General features: G+C 41.8%; 1 protein-coding gene and 1 non-coding gene across 2 annotated transcripts in view; both read left to right on the forward strand.

The window, feature by feature from the left end:
* Positions 1 to 23,436, forward strand: part of LOC119649181 (ecdysone-induced protein 78C) — a 134,378-nt gene extending 110,942 nt beyond the window's left edge. The window contains exons 4-6 of the mRNA XM_038051208.1: positions 9,536 to 9,861; positions 10,531 to 10,803; positions 22,053 to 23,436. Coding sequence (XP_037907136.1) covers positions 9,536 to 9,861; positions 10,531 to 10,803; positions 22,053 to 22,430 — 977 coding nt within the window. The 3' untranslated portion in view covers positions 22,431 to 23,436. The remainder of the gene's footprint in view (positions 1 to 9,535; positions 9,862 to 10,530; positions 10,804 to 22,052) is intronic.
* On the forward strand, positions 16,591 to 16,663 carry Trnaf-gaa. Its single transcript has one exon. It is a non-coding gene; the product is annotated as a tRNA-Phe (tRNA).
* Positions 23,437 to 23,824: the final 388 nt, after the last annotated feature.

Here is a 23,824-nt window from a genome sequence, read left to right on the forward strand (position 1 = left end):
CTTCCGCTTCCCTGTTTGTCACGGCGTAAATTACGCTGGACTTCTCAGGATTTCGCTGAGTATCGGAGTTGAAGTGCGCTATGCCCGCCATCACTCGCAGCGGTCAGTAGAGCTTTCAACCCCTTCCTTTCATCGACTCCGCAGTTAGCCAGATTTTATGGCGCCCCGTCGGGATCTGGCCAAAGACCTATGTAATACCCGGGAAAAGATGGCGGCCAAATGCTCATCGATATTCTTAGGTACTTTACTCAGTAGATCTGCCGTTCGATCAGCAAGATAGTTCTCCCAATGCCGAGCGACCGCTGGGACGTACAAGCCATCGTTGTTGAACTTGGGGGGTCGCAGCTTCCCAACCCGGCAAGAAGGGGCGGAGAAAGCGAACGTAAGCGACCATCAGATGGTGATCTCTTTCGAGGCCGAAGTCATCGCCTTTCTTTTTACGCACATGCAGAAGACAATTCTTAAATTTACCGCTGATCGCGAAATGGTCGATCTGATTGCTCGTACGGCATCAGTTAGTTGAAATCCAAGTGACCTTATGGCGGACTCAGCGTGATATGTCCGAGAAAGGTGTTGTCAGATCCCACCTTGGCACTCAGATCATCCGTCATGATCACAATGTCACTTTTAAGAAGGTCCCCCTGAACCGCGTTTAATTGCTCGCAAAAAGCATTCTTCACTACATCGGGAGTCTCCATTAGTGCATTACATTGTACAATTGTGATGCTCCTTAACCTGGCCCGAAATCTAGCAGTTAGAATTCTGCCAGAAACTGGCTCCCAGGTCAAGAGAGCGCGCCTTGCGGTAGCCGTCAGAAGAAGAAGAAAGACACCGAATTCGCTTCTGCTACCACTTGGATTTCCAGTGTACGAAAGCACATTGCCGGAAGAGAGAGGGGAATGTGCACCCGCTCCTCGACAAGGGTAACGAGGGTCCCCAGAATGCTCGCTTTTTCCAACTTGAGCGGGAATTTCAGTGATATAAACCAGACATTTTGGGCCTAAATGCTAGTGGTACTCTGGAGAGTACTCCTCTCCCTCTTGAACTGTCCCTTAATAATAAAGACTTCTTTGGTCCTGACTGGGTATAAATAATCAAGATATAATCGAGAGATAACGAAAGATGGCTTTATGGCATTACTTTCAATTTATCCATGAGAACGACCTTGAGGAAGTGTTAATAGTTATATAATAGATAAAAACTGTAGAAATCTTAGTTCCCAATAGTACAAGCTCCGCACCTTTTGCAGGTATTACCGAATAGGGATCTAAATGAAAATGCAATGAAATAACACACGGAAGTTAAATATAGCGACGAATAGCAACGATTAAAAGAAATTTCCCCGACAATATATTTTTATACTATATTTTAGAGCCGCTTCACTTTAATTCAAAAACACTTTATTTTTCCATCGTACTCATCTGGTTATTATGCATTATTCCACCACCAGATAAACTACAATAATTTTGTCTGGATTAAAACTGTACAACTAATAAAATTCAAGTAAAAGTCACTTGTGTCGGTAACATGTGATAAGTGTGCGAAAGGTGAATAAACATTGAAAGAGACTGGCATACCAAGGTTTGCTGGTGTCAATAAGTGCTCGAACTTTTGGCAAAAGTTTTGGCAATAGCATACCAGAGTAAGTATGTGTGAAAGATTGCATTTGAAATGGACAAAGCAACCGAAAGCGGTGGATTAACCATAAACCAACTTCCCATTTGTTTACATTGCAAGAGGTTGCGCACCTGCAATACCTCTAACACGGCTGTGCTATGTTACGTGGAGATTGTTGAACTATTTCGCTAGTTGGCAAGTAGCGTTGAGCGCATATCTCGGCACAAATTGCGAAAAAAATCACCGCAATCAGTTATGCGTGGAAGCGGGATTACTGCAAAGCTATATAGTAAACAAAGCGATTACATAAACCATCATAACTACGCCGTTACCTGGCTTGAACTCAGCGGATTTGTCGTTGATTTCTTTCTTCTTCTTTGTTTTACTGACTTGGTATCAATTACAGTTAGCAACACAAGCATCTAATTGATTCAAAGCAAAAAAATCATATTATTTGCAAGCAAATTAAACAACTTTATCATATTGGTAGTATGTACCTTTGTTGATTACAAATAAGGACAAGTTGAGGAGGGTGGGTCAATGGTCAATGGTTCCAAACTTCAAATTTGGTAGATTATAGACGAAGCATCTCCACATCGTATGAATGTCTACCTGAATTTGGATTCAGTTGGATCAGCGAAGCGGTACAAGGTGGATTACTACTTTTTGGTTTCGAAAGTAAATAGGTCAGTTGACTCGGAAATGTTGGGATTTCATCTGGAAAGTTGGTGGGTATTACTCAAACAAAAGCTTGTGCAAGTCACTACATCATACAGGCATGAAGTATGTACAACCCAAATCAGAAATAGGACGTATCAGTCATCACCACGCTTACGCAAAATGAACCCAATAGACTTTGGGCACTGATGCCAAATTAATCTATCTATGTATATCGTTCCGGGATTTCCTGAAAACCAGCGGCAATCATTTGTAAGACTGAGATATGTCGATCTTCTTCAAGGAGTGGAAGAAGCGCTGACCACGATTCTCAAGAAAAAGGAGAAATACTTAGATATAATTATATTAATTTGACCATATTAACTAACTCATTGACATAACGCCTGCCTGAGGTATAAGAATTCACCTTCAGTAATATGTATCTGCTTGTTATACATTTGATTGGATTAGATCGATCGAAGATGTCGGCAGGGTATTCCCGATGCAAAGCAAGAGGGAACACTTGGCACATTACACCTTGTATCAGACCCTGACCCAAACGGCGCGTGGAATCTTGCATTAACTTGCTTTTTGCGGGAGGCAGTCTCGGACTACAGCTACGGTTATCTACTTAAACGTCTCGTATTTCTATCGAAACTTTGATTCCCTTTGGAATCATTCGATTCCTGACTCCTCTTTTACTAATTCACCCCTTGCTACAGATGACTTCACTATCTAGGTAACTCCACGCTAACTTATTTGATCTTTTCCCACAATGTTTTCCATTGCATGAGAAACGATACTATCTCATCTCAAGCGCCTTTTTGTGTGTGAAGCTGATGACGAATGACATCTCCTCTTGTTTAAAGGAGACGTGTCCTTACGACTTCTCTCGTCGCGTTACCTTCCTTTTAACGGCGGGGTATTTTAAACCGCGTCTGGACTTATCTTCTTTCTATACGTCTTTGTATTCTTCATTATTTTCTGGTCTACTGGCCTACGCCATCGCTCCATCTCAGGCAGGGTCAGCCTCATCTTCCTTTTCTGTCATAGATATTGCCCTTATAGACTTTTCTGGTGCCGTGCCAACCGTGCCCGGAGTTCGTCATCGTAGCTGTTATCGGTTATGATTTTCGACCCTAGGTAGGGGAAATTATCAACGGTCTCAAATATGTAGTCTCCTATCTTTATTCTTCCCGTTTGACCAGTGGGGTTTGATCTTGTTGGCTGTTTGTTTTTCGGTGCTAACGTTACCACCATGTGCTTTGTCTTGCCTTCATTGATGTGCAGCCCAAGCTCTCGCACCAATCGCCGCCTCCTCGATCTGGATGAAGGCAGTTTGTACGTCTCGGATCAATCTTCCTATGAATTCGTCAGCACAGGCCAGTAGTTGGGTGGACTTGAAGAGGATCGTACCCCTCGCATTTACATTGGCGTCACGGATTACTTTCTTCAGGGCCAAATTAAAGAGGACGCATGATAGGGCATACCCTTGTCGTAGCCCGTTGTTGATGTCGAATGGTTTTGAGAGTGATCCTGCTGCTTTTATCTGGCCTCGCACATTGGTCAGGGTCAGCCTAGTCAGTCTTATTAATTTCGTTGGGATACCGAATTCTCTCATGGCAGTGTACAATTTTACCCTGGCTATGCTATCATAGGCGGCTTTAAAGTCGATGAACAGATGGTGCAACTGTTGTCCATATTCCAACAGTTTTTCCATCGCTTGCCGCACAGAGAAAATTTGATCTGTTGCTGATTTGCCTGGAGTGAAGCCCCTTTGGTATGGGCCCACGATGTTCTGGGCGTATGGGGCTATCCGGCCTAGCAAGATAGTGGAGAATATCTTATAGATGGTACTCAGCAACGTGATACCTCTATAATTGCTGCACTGTGTGATATCTCCCTTTTTATGTATGAGACAGATAATGCCTCGTTGCCAATCGTCAGGCATTGATTTGCTGTCCCATACCTTGTACACAAGTTGATGAACCACTTGGTGTAACTGGTCGCCTCCATATTTAACCAATTCGGCTGTAATTCCATAGGCTCCTGGCGACTTATGATTTTTTTGCCGTTGAATTGCACGGACTGTTTCTCCTAAACTTGGCGGTGGCAGTGTTTGTCCGTCGTCTTGAGTTGGCGGGACCTCCAACTCGCCGATGTTCTGGTTGTTCAGTAGCTCATCAAAGTACTCAACCCATCGCTCTAATATGCCCATTCTGTCGGAAATCAGATTTTTCTCTTTGTCTCGGCGGGATGAGCATTGAGGTGTATAAGGCTTCATCCTGCTGACTTGTTGGTAAAACTTGCGCGCCTGGTGCGGTTGCTCCCTGTACTTTTCTAGTTCATAGACTTGTTGGTTCTCCCAGGCTTCCTTTTTCCGTCTGTGAAGTCGCTTCTCTGCTCGACGGAGTTCGTGATAAGTCTCTACGCGTGCCCGCGTTCTTTGAGAATGCAATATTACTCGGTATGCGGCATTCTTGCGTTCCGTTGCTAGCTTGCATTCATCGTCAAACCAGCCGTTCCGACTCCTTTTGCGGCTGGGGACAAGTATGTTTGTGGCCGTATCCATGATAACGTTCTTCAGATGACTGCGAAGATCATTTATTGATGCTTCATCTCCAGGTCCTCTGTTGACTGCGGTTATTGCGGCATCCATTTCCCTCTTATGGGTGTCGCGGAGGGTTGTGTTGTGGATGGCTTTAGTGTTCACTCTCACCTGATTGTCAGAGGGGATTCTAGGTGGTATTGTTATTCGAGCTCGGAGCACCATGCCAACGAGATAGTGATCCGAGTCTATATTGGCCCCCCTATATGTTCTGACATTCATCAAGGCTGAGAGGTGGCGGCGTTCGATCAACACGTGGTCAATTTGGTTGAAAGTGGTCCCGTCTGGAGAGGCCCACGTATGTTTGTGGACCGCTTTCCGCGCAAACCAGGTACTTCCAACAACCATTTCATGTGACCTTGCTAATTGAATAGTCCGCAGTCCGTTATCATTTGTTTTTTTCGTGTAAGCTATGGGAGCCAACGTATCGCCTGAATACGGGCTCCTTCCCTACTTGGCTGTTAAAATCCCCAAGTATGATTTTGAAATCATATCTGGGACAGGCTTCGAGGGTTCGTTCGTCTGCCTGGTAGAAGGTATCCTTCTCCGACTCTGCAGTCTCCTCTGTAGGGGCGTGAACGTTTATGAGGCTTATATTTCTAAACTTGCCTCGCAAGCGCGGAGTGCATAGCCGTTCGCTTATATTTTCAAAGCCGATAACAGCAGGTTTCATTTTTTGGCTGACTAAGAAACCTACTCCGAGCACATGGTTTACTGGATGACCGCTATAATATATGGTGTAGTCGCTCTTCTCCAGGAAACCGGTTCCTGTCCATCGCATCTCTTGTAACGCTGTTACATCAGCTCTATATTGGGACAGGGTATCGGCTAGCTGCTCATCAGCTTCATTTCTGTACAGGGAGCGCACGTTCCATGAGAAAATGGACAAATCGTTATTCCGTTGTCGTTGCCGGGTCCGTCGTTTTAAAATCCGTCCTGTCCGATTGATAATTAGTGTCCCTGTTTTGCCTTGGTACTAGACTTTATACCGTGATTCTCCTTTAGGTATTGTTTACAGGCGTTAATTTTTGATATGGTTCCATGTGGGGGGATAGTCACCTTGATTCCCGTTTTGAGTAACCTCCTTTTGGACTGCCTTGACTTTTTTATAGGTAACCCTTAGTGTTTCTTCTTGGTACTTCTTTCCAGTTACGTACTCGGCCAGGCTTCACGGAACTATTTTTTCTGGTTATGAAGGAAGTTTAGGTGTCTGTTTCGTTAGTTTACCTTTTCTCTTATAATGTAATCTTTCTAATTGCTTCGGCTAAATTTTGTCTTATCTATTATTAATTATATATAATTTTTTACGTTGTTTTTTATGTAAATTTCCTTTCCTGTATGGGTACCTGTGATTGGGTGCGCACACTATTTACCTATACCTGATTTTCCTAGGCGATTGCGTTTATTTGTGTTTGTACTACAGGAATGTTAATAAGTCACTGCTGAATCCAGACTGATTTTCTGCCTAAGATTCCCTGTTCAACCATACATATTGTCCTTCTGGCCTCAATGAACACTATTTTACGCCCATGCGAACCAGTTCCTATTACTTCCAAAGCATGTCTGCTGGCAATATATGGCGTCGGTGTTCGTCATGCATTCGCGCCATGCTCTCTCATAAGTTTGGGTAGCTATCCCCAAGTCCAAATCGATATTGAATGGTTTTTTGATTCAATCTTGTTTGTTTTTCTTTGGGTGTCCTTCCCAGGTCCATCTTTCTCCTACTACCAGGTTGCCATTTCGGTCACCACCTGGAGGTAAAAATCGACTATCTTAGGCCGAAATAAAGACAATCAGATATTTCAACTTCTTTGAAGAAGCCATGGTAGTACCTCTTGACTTGATGTTTGTTCTACTTCGAAGACTATCAATAGAGAACGTAATCGGGATAAGATAATGAGTCACGACTACTTTATTAGTCCAATTGGTTCCCAGAGCCCCAATTTGGTTTTGTCTAGTCTCCATGATCAACGCCCAAAATGAGTGTCGACAAACCTCAGGCCTTTGAAGTCCTGAAAGACGACAACCGTTGATATGCTCATCCTTCAACCAGAAAAAAATGTGGTAAAAACTCCGAAAACAGGCCCAATGCATTAGAGTACATGGAATAACTTAGGTTTTTTAAGTATAGCGAAACCACATTCTAAAGATTTAAATGACCCACCAGTTACTTTCGCCTATTAATCCTAGCCAAGATAGCCAGTACTTCCTGGTATCCCTTGAAGACAATTTTTGCTTACTTAACCTGCTACCATAAATATTGCCTCAAAAGTCACAGAGTGGTATTTAGACCGCCTTCAATGGATGTTGTATTTCTTGGGATTAAGGGTAAATATGAACCATTGATATTCTGATTTGATGATAGTCATAGGATTAGAAAAAGTAAAGTAGTTGCCAAAATCGTAAACCATATTAAACCCAAAGAAATTTTACCCCTAGGCATAAAACATTAAAGCTGGAATCTTTGGAAAAGAGTGAAAAATAAGTTGGTTGCCAATGAACCAAATAAAGCTGATTGACAAAAGGCAGGCCGCCATTATTTTGTTGGGTATATTGCACGACACCTTATCATATTGTATCAATAAAATATGCATTTCATTTATTTTCCATTGATTCATAGATGGTTTTGGTAGTCTTAATTACTAATTGAGAGTGAGCAACACCCGGAATTTTATCAGTATGAAGTAAAACAGAAATGCATAGATAAAGTAAATATATAAGCTTTTAATTCAATAAAAAAAAATATACTAATACTTAAAAAAATCGTGCTCCAATTTGAAGCAAAACACAAATAATATTATATGGTTGCCTTTTCATTCCTTGGTGGAGTATAGCGCACCTACGCGCAATCGCTCGCGGTTGCCTGAAAGGCGCTTCAGCTCCCCCCATGATTTCTCGAGACGCTCACCGTAGAAAGATTTGCAACCTCATGCGAACTCTTTGGTGATGCTGTATAGTCATTTCAATCTGCAGCATCCTTCGTCTCCGCGACCAGCGTAATAGCAAATTCTCTCTTTTCACGGCGTATACTACGCTGAATTTCTCAAGATTCACTCGGTATCGTGATTCGAGCTCCTCACACTCCCATCACTCGCAGCGGTCAGTTAAGCCTTCAACCCCCTCCGTTCTTCAATCCGCTTCCACAACTCCGCAGTTAGCCAGATCTTATGAAGCCCCTTCGGGACATGGTCGACAACCTGTGTAGCACCCGAGAAAAGGGCATTTTTGATGGCGACCTAATGCTCATCGATTAGCGAGATACCTCTCCTACTGTCGAGCGATAGCTGGGTTGTCCAAGGTGTCGAACTTTGGGGGTCGCAGCTTCCCAACCATGCGAGAAGTGGCGGACGCAACACGCAAACGAACGTAAGCGACCATCAGATGGTAATTCCTTTAGAGGCGGCTATCACCGCCTCTCTTGTTACACATATCCAGAAGACAGCTTATTAATCTATTGCTGATCGCGAAGTGGTCGATCTGATGGCTCGTACGGCGTCGAACAGTTGAAACCCAACTCACCCAATGGCAGGCTCTGTGCTCGAACAATGCACCACCAATGACCACGCGGTGGAAGTTGCAGAAATCCACGAACCTCTCATAATTACTGTTACGGTCGCCAAGGCTGTGCTTTCCCATCACATGCTCGAACAGGGTGTTGTCAGATCCCACTTTGGCATTCAGATCATTCATCACGACGACAATGTTACCTTTAGGACGCTTCTCCTGAACTGTGTTTAATTGCTCGTGGTAGACATCCTTCTTCACTACATTCTCCGTTGATGCATAACATTGTACAATTGGGATGCTCCTTAATTTGCCGGCTCCCTGGTCAAGAGAACGCACCTTGCGGTAGATATCAGAAGCAACCCGACACCGGATTCGCGTCAACTAACACTTAGCATTCCAGAGTACAAAAGCACATTTCCATTGGTGTGACAAGCGAAAGAGGAGTACTCTCCAGAGTGCCGCCATCGTATTTCGCTCAAGGCTCAGAATGTCCAGTTTATGTCGCAGGAATTCTCGCTCAAGTTGGAGAAAGTGAGCATTCTGGGTACCCTCTCGTTGTTGAGGAGCGTGCGCACATTCCAGAAATCAATCATAGTCCGTTTTCGATAGCCCAAGGTCGTTGTCGTGAGGTCAGTCCCTATTCGGGGCATTGCTAACGTCTCGGTAGCAATAAAGTTTCAAAAATTTTGTTTAACAATCGAGGGATTCCCAGGTCGGCCATCTGCTTAATGGCGGACCGGCATCAATTCGCAAAACCTATTCAGATGCATTTCTCTCGAAATTTATCGGTTATTGTTTTTGTATTATATTACAGCCATATGTATTGACTGGGAAAATCTGTTCCTTAGAAGTTCAGTTGCCACTCACTACCTATCTACAATGGGCCAAAACGGCCTGAGTGCTCAGAAGCTGTAGCCTCTCCCCTACCATACACACACACACCCACCTATTTTGAACTGATTCGCCACTTTTTGTATAATTTTAACTCAGCGTCACGTTGATTGACGCAAGGTCAAAACGCATATTTGGTGATTTGCCTATAATTCCAACCATAGGTACTCCAGATATTGTCAGCTATTTTTTTATCCTTGAAGTTCCTTTGTACTGCAGCAGTTTTATTTTAAATATTTCAATTTTTCCTTTCAGCTGTTCGCTATGGTCGAGTCCCAAAACGTTCACGTGAACTAAACGGTACAGACGATTCAAGTATTCGAGTAAGTACTCCTGGAACGCCGAATACACCAACAACTCCCCAAATGTGTTCAGTTGCATCACCGCCCGAACTAGGCTGCACAGCTTCAATAGCAACCGATGCCGAAATACCCGGTTCTACCGAGCTCTCTGTCTACGATGTAATACTATGTGTCTCGCAGGCACATCGGAGCCATTGTACGTACACAGAGGAACAAACTCGTGAATTAGTTCGGCGACCAATAATCCTGCCGCAAAATAGTGTTAAGGACGAATGTGAGGTACGTATCATGACAATGATAATAGCAAAACCGACGGTTAATGAGAATGCATTGCGCATTGTGCACTTGATATATAAAAACCTGTAAGGAGAGTATCCTGTTTCCATTTCACATATATTTTGACTTTCTTCCTTGCATACCACTTGAGGTACCAAACACTAAGGTGCAACAAAGTCGCTGAGTGACCCATTTTCGAAGTAAAAAAATCCTACCAGCAATAACGATCGTAAGAGTCTTAGGAAGAAAGTATTTGAAGTGCCCATTTGGCAGTACCTAATTGTCCTTGTCCTCCTTTTAAATTAGGAAAACGTTGAATACTCGTATCAACCATATTAAGTTAAAATTCCAAAGTGTTTCTCTCAATAGAACATTGTGGTTTGTCCATGTATACTGAAGTTCGCTACTTGAAGACCTCAAGACAGATAGTTCATGCGTTTGTCCATACACCTATGTAGATATGTCGGTAAAGGCACATAAGTCGATATTGCTGGCACCCACGCGAATATTGGAAGCAAATAAACTCGAACTTCAATATGAGAGTGAAATGAAACACCTCGGTTCTTTCCCAACTGAATCAACAATAAATCAATGCGCAATCTATTCCACTACATTTAGTATGCAGAAATGCAAATTCTTGGAGTAATGTGATATTTTTATGTTTATTTTTAGATCGCTTCATTATCGGAAACGATTGAGGAGCAAAAAATCTGGTTGTGGCAACAATATGCCACACGAATTACACCAGGTGTACAACATGTTGTTGAATTTGCCAAACGTGTACCTGGTTTCTGTGATTTTACCCAAGATGATCAATTGATATTAATTAAGTTAGGTTTCTTTGAAGTTTGGCTAACGCATGTCGCACGCATGATAACCGGCACATCATTGACTTTTGATGATGGAGCGTATTTGATGCGAGAACATTTGGAAATCATTTATGATGTGAGTATAATAAAATATTTTTTAAAAAATTTTGTATCTTAAACTTTCGCAGCTTTTATTATTGGGTCTTTAAATTCGGATAACCAATTTTAAAGTGCCTTAAATGAAACCAGCAATAAAATTACCATTGCCATAATGTTTGATTTACGATTATTTCTTAAGAAATCCCACCATTCCAATGCCCCATTGATTTATGAGGTAGATGTTGTTACTTAGTTCCTACCACCAATCTCTGTTTTCTTTGCTATCCGCTTGCACAGCGGCGTACCGCGAATTCTTCGGAATCTCCTATATATTTCATTTGTGACCACTAAGGGCGATGTCTTTTCGTACCAAAACTCACCCTCAACTTCTCTACCTTTAGCAGAATTGATCTGTACTTATGTCAAAAGTAGGAAGAATGACCCCCAATAAGGGATTCCTTATGAACAGCTGCTTGAAATACGGAAGTGGAAGGAGTTTCTAAAATTCACTGTGACTAAGGATAGATAAAAAGTTGATCCTGATATCCCTAACTGCAGAAAAAATGCAGTTTCCAGGCACGTTCCACGCCTACGACCGAACAAGGTTCAAGTTCGTCATATATACTTAGAGGGATTAGCTATAAACAGTGCAACATGACCTGCCAAAACCGCAATAATCTATCATAGACGATTGGTGCAATTGATACGCTTGAACCAAGTATTGAAGCAGGATAAAGTGATTACAATGCTCAATCCCATGTTGCGAATCTGCTTCAGACGTACTTGGATATGTTGAAATAAGTGTGGGGATAATTAAACTAAAGCAGCCGCTACGATGAACCGATGAACGCTACGATGAATTATCCCTGTAGTGCGTCACTTTGATTTCACAAACTCCTAAAACCGTGACTGATTTTAGAAGGAAAGGTGGACAGAATCTAGGCGGCGTAGCCCTTTGGAGAGAGAGAAGTAAAGTAAATAGATTCTATCCTTGGCAGTCACCCGTAGGATGCAGACTTCCCCCACCGAGGGACTGTTTAAAGCAGAGCTCCATCGGCCTGCACATTTCCTCTATATTTCTATGACCGGGAAAACAGCGGAAGGTGACTTTGAGCGTATCATTCAGGCTGTTTCTACACTGGGCCACCAGCCTTAAGGCATTAATGGCCGCTTGGCTACCGACCAGAATGACTGTTACGCATCGACCTCGGATCATGCCCCAGCCATCGAAAAGCCAGTATCCAGTACCGCCAGTAGCTCCGCTTAGAATACACTGGCGTATCCTGGAGAATTGTACGACTCGTCTACCCTGTACTTATCTGAGAATACTCCCGTTCCGATTCCACTTACCGTCCGTCGATGAAGAATACTGTGGCATAACCCCGCAACATATCCACGATCCTCCATTCTGCCATGACTGGAAGGCCCACGTCTGGAAGCTCAGCTTTCTTTAGGTACAATGCGTTGGAAATTAACAGAGTTGCCAAGGTACTTCGTCGTACTTCTCTCTGCATCCGCGGTGGAGAACTGCAGAACCCCAATAGCATCTACACATATGGTTCTTTGATTTATGCCGAGTCCGCAAGTTTTCAGCCTACGCTCATAAAGGCGACAGAGCGTCGGAGAAAAGGTGACATTCTAGAGCGCCTCTCTGCTCGCAGCCCTGGTCAAATTGTTGCCTACCAGATCAGATTAAATTATCCTCGCTCCTAGTATGGATACTATCCAATGCGTAAGACATCCCTTCATATTTTGGTTGGAGCCTACTTAATGGCTTTGGTTATTCATGTTGTTGAATGCTCACTCTCTATCCAGGAAGATAGCGTAGTGTCTTTTAAATTATGCTAATTATCCCGTGAAGATCGGTTTAGCGGCTTGTGTGAATTTTCCTTTGAGGTAGACTTACTGAGTTGAGGAGAAGACCGAAAAACAAAAGGGCCTACCTCGCTCTCTCTGAGCTTAAATATTGTACATATTACCTTCATAATGGGGCTTTTCCGTTAAGAATTTCTGCGACGATTCGGATAAATTGGCCCGCTTGCCAAAACCTATTGCGTCTAATTTTATTCACGACTTTAGAGTCACAGTATCGTTCGTCGATTTAGTCGCATTGGAATCATTCATCATTATCATCAGACCGATGGAAGACCTTCCTCCCCGACTAACACTTCGTAATTTTCTTGGGCGTTCCAAAAAATAGGTTTCATTTAATAAGGTACGTTAATTCCTACACACGATGTCAACATCATCAGCGTAAGCTCGCCATTCCTAGGGGATGGTACCATCCTGGTATCTTCCGTACCACTTTAGAACAGGGTTTAATGAGTTGCGTTTGTCCCATATATATTATGATAGTTAAAGATTCGCCCCACTTCCACTGGTGTCCTTGAAATTTCCTACAGAATGTCGTTGAGCTATAACAAACAAGTTATAGTTTTTTTATCATCATCAACGGCGCAACAACCGGTATCCGGTCTAGGCTTGCCTTATTAAGGAACTCCAGACATCCCGGTTTTGGGCGAGGTCCACCAATTCGATATCCTTAAAAGCTGTCTGGCGTTCTGATCTACGCCATCGGTCCATCTCAGGCAACGTCTGACTCGTCTTCTTTTTCTACCATAGATATTGCCCTTATAGACTTTCTGGGCTGGATCATCCTCATTCATACGGATTAAGTGACCCGCCCACCGCGACCTGTTGAGCCCGATTTTATCCACAATCGGACGGTCGTGGTATCGCTCATAGATTTCGTCGTTATGTAGGCTATGGAATCGTCCATCCTCATGTAGGACGCCAGAGATTCTTCGAAGGATTCTTCTCTTGAACGCGGCCAAGAGTTCGCAATTTTTTTTGCTAAGAACCCAAGTCTCCGAAAAAGACATAAGGACTAGCAAGATCATAGTCTTGGACAGTAAGACGTTTCGAGCGAAACAGTTTTTGTAAGCTGAAATAGACTCTGTTGGCAACCAACAACCGTACGCGGATTTCATTGTCATAGCTGTTATCGGTTTTGATTTTCGATCCTAGATAGGAGAAATTTTCAAGGTCTTAAAATTGTAGTCTCTCTTCATTGTTTTCGTTTGACCAATGCGACTCGAAGTTCTTCGTTCTTCTCTGACGTTGCCACTATGTACTTCGTCTTGCCGTCATTAATGTGCCGTCCAAGATCTCGCGCCGCCTGTTCCATCTAGATGAAGGTAGACTGTACATCTCGGGTTGTTTTCCCATGATGTCGATATCGTCAGCGTAGGCCAGTAGTTGAGTGCACTTAAAGAGGATGGTGCCTCTCGCATTTAAATCTGTATCGCGAATCACTTCCAGAATCCAGGGCCAGGTTAAAGAAGACGCATGATAGGGCATCCCCTTGTCTTAGACCGCTATTAATGTTAAATGATCTCGAGAGTGATCCTGCTGTTTTTATCTGGTCTCGCACATTGGTCAGGGTCAGCCTAGTCAGTATTATCAATTTCGTCGGGATACCGAATTCTCTCATGGTCGTGTTCAGTTTTACCCTGGCTACGCTGTCATACGCGACTTTAAAGTCGATGAAAAGCTGGTGCAACTGATCTCCATATTCTAACAGTTTTTCCATCGCTTGTCGCACAGAGAAAATGTCATCTATTGCTGATTTTCCTGGAGTGATGAATCCTTGGTATGGACCAATGATGTTCTGAGCGTATGGGGCTATCCGGCCTAGCAAGATAGCGGAGAATATCTTATAGATGGTACTCAGCAACATGCACTATAATTGCTGCACTGCGTGATATACCCCTTTTTATGTATGAGACAGATAATGCCCCGTTGCCAGTCATCAGGCATTGATTCGCTGTCCCATACCTTGAGCATAAGTTGATGAACCGCTTGGTGTAATTGGTCGCTTGCATATTTAACCAATTCGGCTGTAATTTCATCGGCTTCTGGCGACTTATGATTTTTAAGCTGAGGAATTACACGGACTGTTTCTTCTAAACTTGGTGGTGGCAGTATTTGTCCGTCATCTTCAGTTGGCGGGATCTACAACTCGCCGATGTTCGGGTTGTTCAGCAGCTCATCAAAGTACTCAACCCATCACTCCAATATGCCCATTCCGTCGAAAATTTGATTTCCCTCTTTGTCTCGACAGGATGAACATCGAGGTGTATAAGGCTTCATCCTGCTGACTTGTTGGTAAAACTTGTGCACCTGGTGCGGTTGCTCCCTGTACTTTTCTAGTTCACAGACCTGTTGGTTCTCCCAGGCTTCCTTTTTCTGTCTGTGAAGTCGCTTCTCCGCTCGACGGAATTCGTGATAAGTCTCCGGGCATGTCCGCGTCCTTTAAAAGTGCAGCATTACTCGGTGTGCAGCATTCTTCCGTTCCGTTGCTAGCTTACATTCATCGTCAAACCAGCCGTTCCGATTCTTTTTGAGGCTGGGGCCAAGTATGTTTGCGGCCGTATTAATGATAACGTTCTTCAGGTGATTGTGAAGATCATTTGTTGATGCTTCATCTCCAGGATCTCTGTTGATTGCGGTTACTGCGGCATCCATTTCCCCCTTATAGATGTTGCGGAAGGCTGTGTTGTGGATGGCTTCAGTGTTAACTCTCACCTGATTGTCAGAGAGGGATTCTGGGTGGTTTTGTTATTCGAGCTCGGAGCACCATGCCAACGAGATAGTGATCCGAGTCTATATTGCCCGCCCTATATGTTCTGACATTCATCAAGGCTGAGAGGTGGCGGCGTTCGATCAATTTGGTTGAAAGTGGTCCCGTCTGGAGAGGCCCATGTATGTTTGTGGACTGCTTTCACCGCAAACCAGGTACTTCCAACAACCATTTCGTGCGATACTGCTAACTGAATAATCCGTAGTCCATTGTCATTGGTATCCCTATGTAAGCTATACGAGCCGACGTACCGCCTGAATACGGGCTCCGTCCCTACTTGACTGTTGGAATCTCCAAGTATGATTTTGATATCATACTTGGGACAGGCTTCGGGAGTCCGTTCAACTGCCTCGTAGAAGGTATCCTTCTCCGACTCTGCAGTCTCCTCTATAGGGGCGTGAACGTTTATGAGTTTTATATTTCTAAACATGCCCCGCAAACACAGAGTGGATAGCCTTTCGCTTATATTTCCAAAGCCGATAACAGCCGGTTTCATTTTTTGGCTGACTAAGAAACCTACTCCGAGCACATGGTTTACTGGATGGCCGCTATAATAGCAGGTCGTCTCCAGGAAACCGGTCCCTGTCCATCGCATCTCTTTCAACGCTATTACGTCAGCCTTATATTGGGACAGGGTATCGACTAGCTGCTCAACAGCATTTGGTCTGTACAGGGAGTGGCTTCGTCATTTAAAATATGCAGACAATAATAAATAGATTAGAGGAAGAAAGGCCTTGATTATCCAATTGTTGTTATGGCACTTCTCTAAGAAAATCATGCTCTAATAATATAATTCAACAAATTTCTTGGAAGTATAAATATTTAATCTTAGTTAAGTGGGTGCTAATTAATGGATAAGTAGCAAGTCTTTCCTAAATTTGTTCTTGGATAAAAATAAATATCTACATATTATTTTCAATAAGGAAGATAGATTCCCTAGATGGGAAATCCAGAATGTGTGAAAACCCGTATATATAAAGTATTAAATTCTCTAAAACGAACTTTCTCTAACAGAGAAATAACAATCTGAAAAAGTCAGCTGATTCGCGACCAATTTATGTTTATGTGTTACTCATAAAATCATTCTGCAGGAAGATGGTTGTTACTCCAGGGAAAATATTATTTAATAATGTATTCACGATTTATTTAAACCCAATTCGCGCCTGAAATCCGGCACATACCGCCGAAATAGCTCAGTTGGGAGAGAGTTAGACTGAAGATCTAAAGGTCCCCAGTTCAATCCCGGGTTTCGGCATCTCTTTTATAGTGGTCCAATAACTTATTTTATGATAATATCATCAGCGATTCCTTCCAATTCTATTGCTTCATATAAAAATACAGTATGGCTATACTTTTTTCGCTTTTTCACAATCAAAAAGTTCATGTCGCCTTGACGTCTCATGTTTTCTCACCCGTATCTTTCATATAATTTCTAATTAAAGCCTTATCACTCCGACGTTAATTTAGCAACGAAAAGTGGAAATAGAGATTTCATCTCTAGTAATAAATTTTTTTGCAAGCTCTTCAAATTAATTTAAGAATTGAAAATGTTTATTTTAAAATGGTTTATTTTATAAACGTCCATCGTAAGACGGAATGATTGAAAAGTTAATTCAAGCATGCAGACAAGAGTGCTGCTATCGTAGGAATGCTTAAAATTTATGTTAGTTGGAGTGCAGACTGTATGCAGATTCTATCTTCTAGTTATGATTTTGAGTGATATCTCAAGTTATCGACTGTATGAATCGGCCTTATGTGAAATTTTACATGCTGCCATGCCCGTATGAATAAACTAGAGGTTTTGGTGACATACCCCAATAAAACCATTAGGGTTAATGTCAGTGACAGCAAGCTGCATAGAACTGAATGCCATGACATCGAAAAACAATTTTTGACAGGGAAAATTCTGTTCCGGTTATGGTTAAAATGATAATTTTTGGCAACGGAAATTGCTATGTGACATACCATACTCTTGGACCATGCGCTTCCTGGAATATAGGAAGTTGAAGTTGGATGAGTGGTCGCGCTCGGTAAACAGAGGCCTACCCCAAGGAAGTTTTTTGAATCCGGTACTTTTCAATTTGTACACAACCTCGCTTCACTCCAAACTCAACTGACATTTTCCAATACGCAAATGACTTTATCATCCTTGCTATAGGGGCCAGGAGATGAACAGGTGGATCAGGCTACTACAAAAACAGGTTGACCTTTTTGTGAGTAAATGTAACACCCTGAAACTCACCTGGAACCAGAGATAAATCTAACGTTATTGCTTTTAGGAGAAATAATGGCAAACAATGTAACATTTTGGTACATCAGTCAATAAAACAATCATAAACCCGAAACAGGATTCGAGGGTAGTAAACTTTGCCACAGGTTTCTCATGGGGATTCAAATCTGAGAGAGCCGTAAAACTGCTTACGACCATTGTGAGACCAATGCTTGATTATGCTGCTGCCTCCATGCTATTGATGCCCAAATACCTGGACAACGGAATAGCCACCATTGTGGCGTCTCAGTTGAAAACATGCTTAGGTTTAACTAAGTTTTCACCACATCATGTGGCTCATGCTATGGCGGGCGAACCCCTCCATAAGTTCAGAAGGACGCTATTGGCTTTCAAGAGACTGATAAGGCTCAAAAGATCTTCTCCCTCCTCCTATCGCCTGGTCATAGACAATTTCCTAGCTAAAAATGGTCTATCGGTAACTTATAAGAATTTCCAGCAAGCCTTTAATAGCTTCAAGATCTATGAGGAGGAAAGAAGAGTGGGAAACATTCTGGTCTGCAGTGAGTCAGGGCAAGGCATGAGTGGGTACAGAAATGGTTAGGTAGTTATTAAAATTCAAAACGAAATCACCAAACTCAGGAACAGGTGTTTTGGCTTATAAGGAACTGATGCAGCAACATCGGCTGTGGCCTAAAATTGTGCAATGGTCTCTGAACACCCTCGAGTCAAAGCTGCCTACAAGATGCAAGCAATGACGGCCCTCTCTGCTGAACTGAATGGGGTGAAGATGGCCATGCAAATGGCAAAAGAAAGATAAAAAAGAAGATAGCAATAATCACAGACTCTCTAAAAGCTTGCACTCTTCTGGAGAAGCAAGACATCGGACATCCCATTTCTGGAAAATAATTGACACAATAGCGAATTCTAACTTCGAGGAGATAAAAATACTGTGGCGCCCAGCTAAAAGTGAAATTATGTTGAACAAGATGGTACACTCAGCAGCAAAAGGTAGTCCTAATCGGCGGAAGCACCATGGTTTCATCCTTTGCAGCTGAGGATGTACTATGAGTGATGCAGAATAAAATCAAGAAGGACTAGCAAGATGAATACCAGGCAACGTCGAGATTAAAAGCACAAAGATTTTGGGGCAATTTTTCCGGAACAGCAAGTTAAAGTACCAGGTTACATCTCAACAAATAGAGTAGCAATTGTAAAAACATTCAATGGGGGATTATCTAACCTACAACGAGTCTAAGAACACAAGGCCCAGTGTCCAAAAACCGAGTGACAGCTGGTACACATAGGCCGAAGGCCTGGCCAATTCTCGTTCCCACGTTCGATCATCGTGTGCCGGACCAGAGAACTTAGCTCTCTCTGTTAGCCTGCTGGGATGTCGTGGGACAACTAAAACTTACAACCACAACAACAACAATTGTATTAAAACTTAAAATATAAAATTTGAACAAAAACCGTCAATGTCATTTTAGACCTTACTTATAACTGTGGATTTAGATAAGAAACTTGTGTTCGAATTATAGAGTTCATCCCAACAAAGAAAATAGAATAGATAGTAGAATATTAATTTTCTACTAGTTTTGTTAATTCCCGTGTAAATAATTGGAGTTTTGAACATAAAGGTGCAGCTCCCACGCTAAAGGAATAATTTCCGAGTCAAGGATCAAATCGTCTCCGGAGGATCCAGCCCTCCGTAGCCAGAATTTTAAGTTTTGCAAAAGAGAAGATTTCGCGGATTTGAAAATCGTCTGAACTAGGAGACGAGTTTAGAGGAGGTTATTTATTGTTTTTATCTGAATTTATCGCACTGCACGTGAAAAGAAGTTGATTAATTGGGCACATTGAAGAGGCAGCACCCTGACAATCCTTCAACTCAATCCAATATGATCGGTAATATCAGCACTTTTGGATATAGCACTGTCTTGAACGAGTATACAACAACAATTAGCCCAGGAAAAAATCCTCAAAGCATCCCCTCACGACTAGAAGCTGAGCAAGCTGGAATTGAAGCAATTGACCAGAAGCTGAACATTCTTAGCAATAGAGGAAACCTAAATACAGTTTAAACTACAACTTTACTGGTTAGTCAGCTAACGCTAGGTGACCGTGCGCCCAGCCAATTGCTACGTGAAATGAAACGGTTGGGTGGTGCTAAAGTCTTTGTGGCTGCAGAGGCTTCCGGAGAGCACACAGACCATCCTGGCATGTGTGGATTCAGGGTCTTTGGATACGTTAGCCGCCACTGCGGTGAAAATTCATGAGGTCCATGTGCGACCCATGGGTGGCGAAGTGCCTAACTACACATCAAGCCAAATGGTGGCAGCATTAACAGCTACTGTCTGTGAGTTTGCAGAGGCCGTTGGTGCTTTGCGTTTGGGAAGAGTTCTGGCGACTGCTACCCGAAATGCAGCACCACGTCACTTCACGACCCCTTGAGCCGGCGTACCGAAACAGGAGCTGAGGTCTCGGTTCGGCTCGTATCCTGATGTCATAATTTAATATCGCAATCTCTAAATCTCAAAATGAAAACATTCACCTTGAATCGTGTGAACCAAACTTACGACTGAGATAAGTGTCGAATCCAGTCAGGACGACGACCACGTTACACTAGATATATTATCATCTTTTATATTTTCAAAATAATACATTGATCAAAGTCCTTTTCTAATCATTTTTGGAAATGGGCAAGACATATTAGTTCAAGCTCAATCAAGAACATTTTCAATTACAATGGCCGGGAAATGCCGTGTTAAGGAGGGAATCCCAAAGGCAGCGCCTCATTAACAACGGAGACTGGCGAGACAGCGATTGACGATGTGATTCGCCATGGATCTTCCCTCTTAATCGGAGCATTCGGATCACAAGTTTTTGCATTTCCGCGCTCGTGGTCGAGTCAGGACTTTTTTTGCTTTCCAATGTAGCTGCGTGCCCAGAACTTGTTGAGATATTTCCCATTAAATATTTCAAATGGAGATGCGCACCGAATTATGCGTACTTTTGCGCACATGACGTGAGAGAGATTGAAATGTTCAATAGGATTCACTCACCATTTGCGTGCCTGGCTGGCACAGAGGCGTTCAACCCCGTTTTGGCACGTAGAGCTGCATCTATGTGTTGGCGAGCCTACACAGTCATCTTTGCCAGTTTTTTAAGGTTTTGTGTAGAACAAAAACTTATTCAAATCGATTCACTGTCTATCTGTCTGTTACACGCACTTTTCTCCAAAACAGCTAAACCGATCCGAACGAAATTTTGTGGACAGATGGGAACTATGAAATCCCATGCATACAGCGAGTGACATAAATTTAGGTTGAGTTTAAAGGGGGACTCCCCATACATGCAAAGGCGGCATTTAAAAAAAAAATCCCCAGATATAGCCGTGTAGGGTATCAAATGAAAGGTCTCGATTTGCACTTTCCGAAACTGACATGAATTGCAAAGTGCGTGAGTAAGGAGTCAAAGTGTACGCACTTAAAGTGAGACAGGACTCATTTTCGGAAACTACCCAATCCAAAAATCAGAAAAAAAACAGGAAAGTGCGCTTAGGTGAAATCTAGGCTTCAAAATTTGTCCCATTCTGATATCTGCTCAAAAAACCTTACTAATAGTATGGTATATTACCAACTTTTGGAAATTTGCGGAAGAACCCCCCTTAAATTCATCCAAGGACTTCATCCAGCATAGAGGTCTACATTTCGCATACACATGCCAAATTTTATAGAAATCTGGCCATTAACGCCAAAGTTATAGCAGTTCGAACTTATCAATTTCGTGCGAATTTACTGCTTTCAAAGCCACGCAAGTAAGATGCTAACGTCATTATTAACGAGACTAATTGACTTTCCCGTGAAATATTAAAGTTGCATTTATGAAGAGTCTACTTCTCCTTAGTCCTTTGTGTAAAACACTTATGTGAAATCTAATCCCCGAGAGATGTCCCACCCCGATATCTGCTCAAATAAACTTATTAATAGTATATTACCAACTTTTCGACATTGGCTGAAAACCCCCCCTTAAGTTCATCCTAAGAGTACACCTGGGCAGGTCAACGCCGCTGACAGAACTGAACGATTTAAATATCTCGAGTCAATGCTAGCGGCCAATGGCACAAAGCATTTTAACCTGAAGCGTCAAGCTTCCGGTTTCCCGACTTGTTTAAGTTTTTTGTGATAGCTTTGCCCTCATTATTGGTCATAGCCAATCCAGGTGGTCATCATGAAAATCTCTTCCACATAGCCACTACAGTTTCTTGGAACCCATAAACAAAAGCCCTTGTTAGACTTATGTATCGTAAACATCCTTATATAACTTGTACCGAACATTGTCATTTATTTATTCATTTTTACCGGACTTTTATATTTATTCAACAAAACTCATATTATTTTCTTTTTTTTTCCAGAATGACTTTGTGGTATCACTTCTGAACTTCTCAAACGCAATAAACTGCTATAACTTAAGTGACACTGAAATCGGTCTATTTTCCGCCATGGTTCTACTAGCATCGGATCGTTCTGGAATAACTGAACATAAAATCATATCACGAACCAGGGAACGTATAGCTGAAGCCCTGAGAGTACAAATCGTCCGATCACGTCCTGGATCTACAAATTCGTTGCAACTGATGCCGGCACTCGAGGCGAAAATCTTAGAATTGCGTGCATTGGGTGCCAAACATTGTTCACATTTAGACTGGCTTAGAAATAATTGGACTAAATTAAGGCTGCCTCCACTCTTTGCTGAGATTTTCGACATTCCAAAAACCGATGATGATATCTGAAGCAACAACATCAGTAACATGACGCAAAGAAGGAATTAATATAGACAACCTAGGAAAAAAGGATAATATCAGTAGGCAGAATGACATTGGGAATCATCTTAGATACACATCTATTTATTTTCAAATAAATACAATATCATTATAACACCTACTGACATCACAATGTTATAGAGAGAAATAACTAGCGAAAATATTATTTAATGCATGTTCTTAAAAGATATTGTTGCAGTCGCGCTGCCTATAACTTAATTTCAATGATTTACGGTTAACTTAAATCATATTAGCTAAAATATGTTATAGACTATCTGCTATTACACGTATTCACTTGAAACTTTGTTTTTTTTTTACTTCTAATTTATGTGTATATTTAGTAGAGAAACTTTGAATATACTGGTAACTACGTAGATACAACCCTAATCCATAGCAATTGGAAGTTTGCCAAAATTTCGTATTATTTTAACTATAAAATATATAGTAAAATTATAACAGTAGTTAAATCGTTATCACTGTGAGTAGCATTTAGAAAATTGAATCTCTGAATTCTAAAGTCTACAATCACTCAAGCTTTTACTGAAATCTAATTTGGCTATTAGTAGTTAGTCGATTACTCAATAAAAGGCTTTGTGCTGGGAGGTTGGTTTTTTCAAGGCCAGAACTCTTTCGAAAGCAATATTAGGGCGTATTGCTTTTACCCTTGAACTGAACTTCCAATGAAAATTATGTTTTCTTGTTTGAAATTTCTTATACAATCAATAATTGTTTAACTAAATTTTCCCACATATCACGGAAATGCTCTTGTTGTTTATTTTATTTGATACTTTAACATTTAATTATTACTTTTGTAATTTATCTAGACTTAAGTGAATATATTATAAATTTATAATAAATTTTTAAGCGTTTTAAACTCAAAACTACCGAGAAAAATTTTCTTTTTGGAATATTTTTTGTTCGATTTAATATTGTATTTCTTGTTTTGATATAAAGTATATACAAAGAAAAAGCATAATCTTTTGGTTTCGTTATTTTCATCAGTTTATCATTCATCATTTCAGTAATGGGAGCTTAATCTTAAAGACCCTTTTATTCCTTAAACCGTCTTTAAATCTAACAACATTCATATTGTCGATCTGTTGCCAACCTGTCCCCGAAAACGATCAAAGGTCCAAAAATAACAGCTTAATGTCGATGAGTAGTAACTTAATTGTAACATGCAATTTAGCAAAAGGTCACCAGCTCGAACGTTGCTAAGTATATTGAAAGTCCACTTCTATTTATTCTGTCAATCAATTACAGTACCTTGCTGGCCAACCACGGTGTCCTGTTCAATAAAATTTATAAACTCGAAATATATGTCCCCGTGTAAGATGCCGAAAAGAATTACTTTTAAAAGTGGG

This window comes from Hermetia illucens, chromosome 2 (genome assembly GCF_905115235.1).
Source record: "Hermetia illucens chromosome 2, iHerIll2.2.curated.20191125, whole genome shotgun sequence".
Taxonomy (NCBI): domain Eukaryota; kingdom Metazoa; phylum Arthropoda; class Insecta; order Diptera; family Stratiomyidae; genus Hermetia; species Hermetia illucens.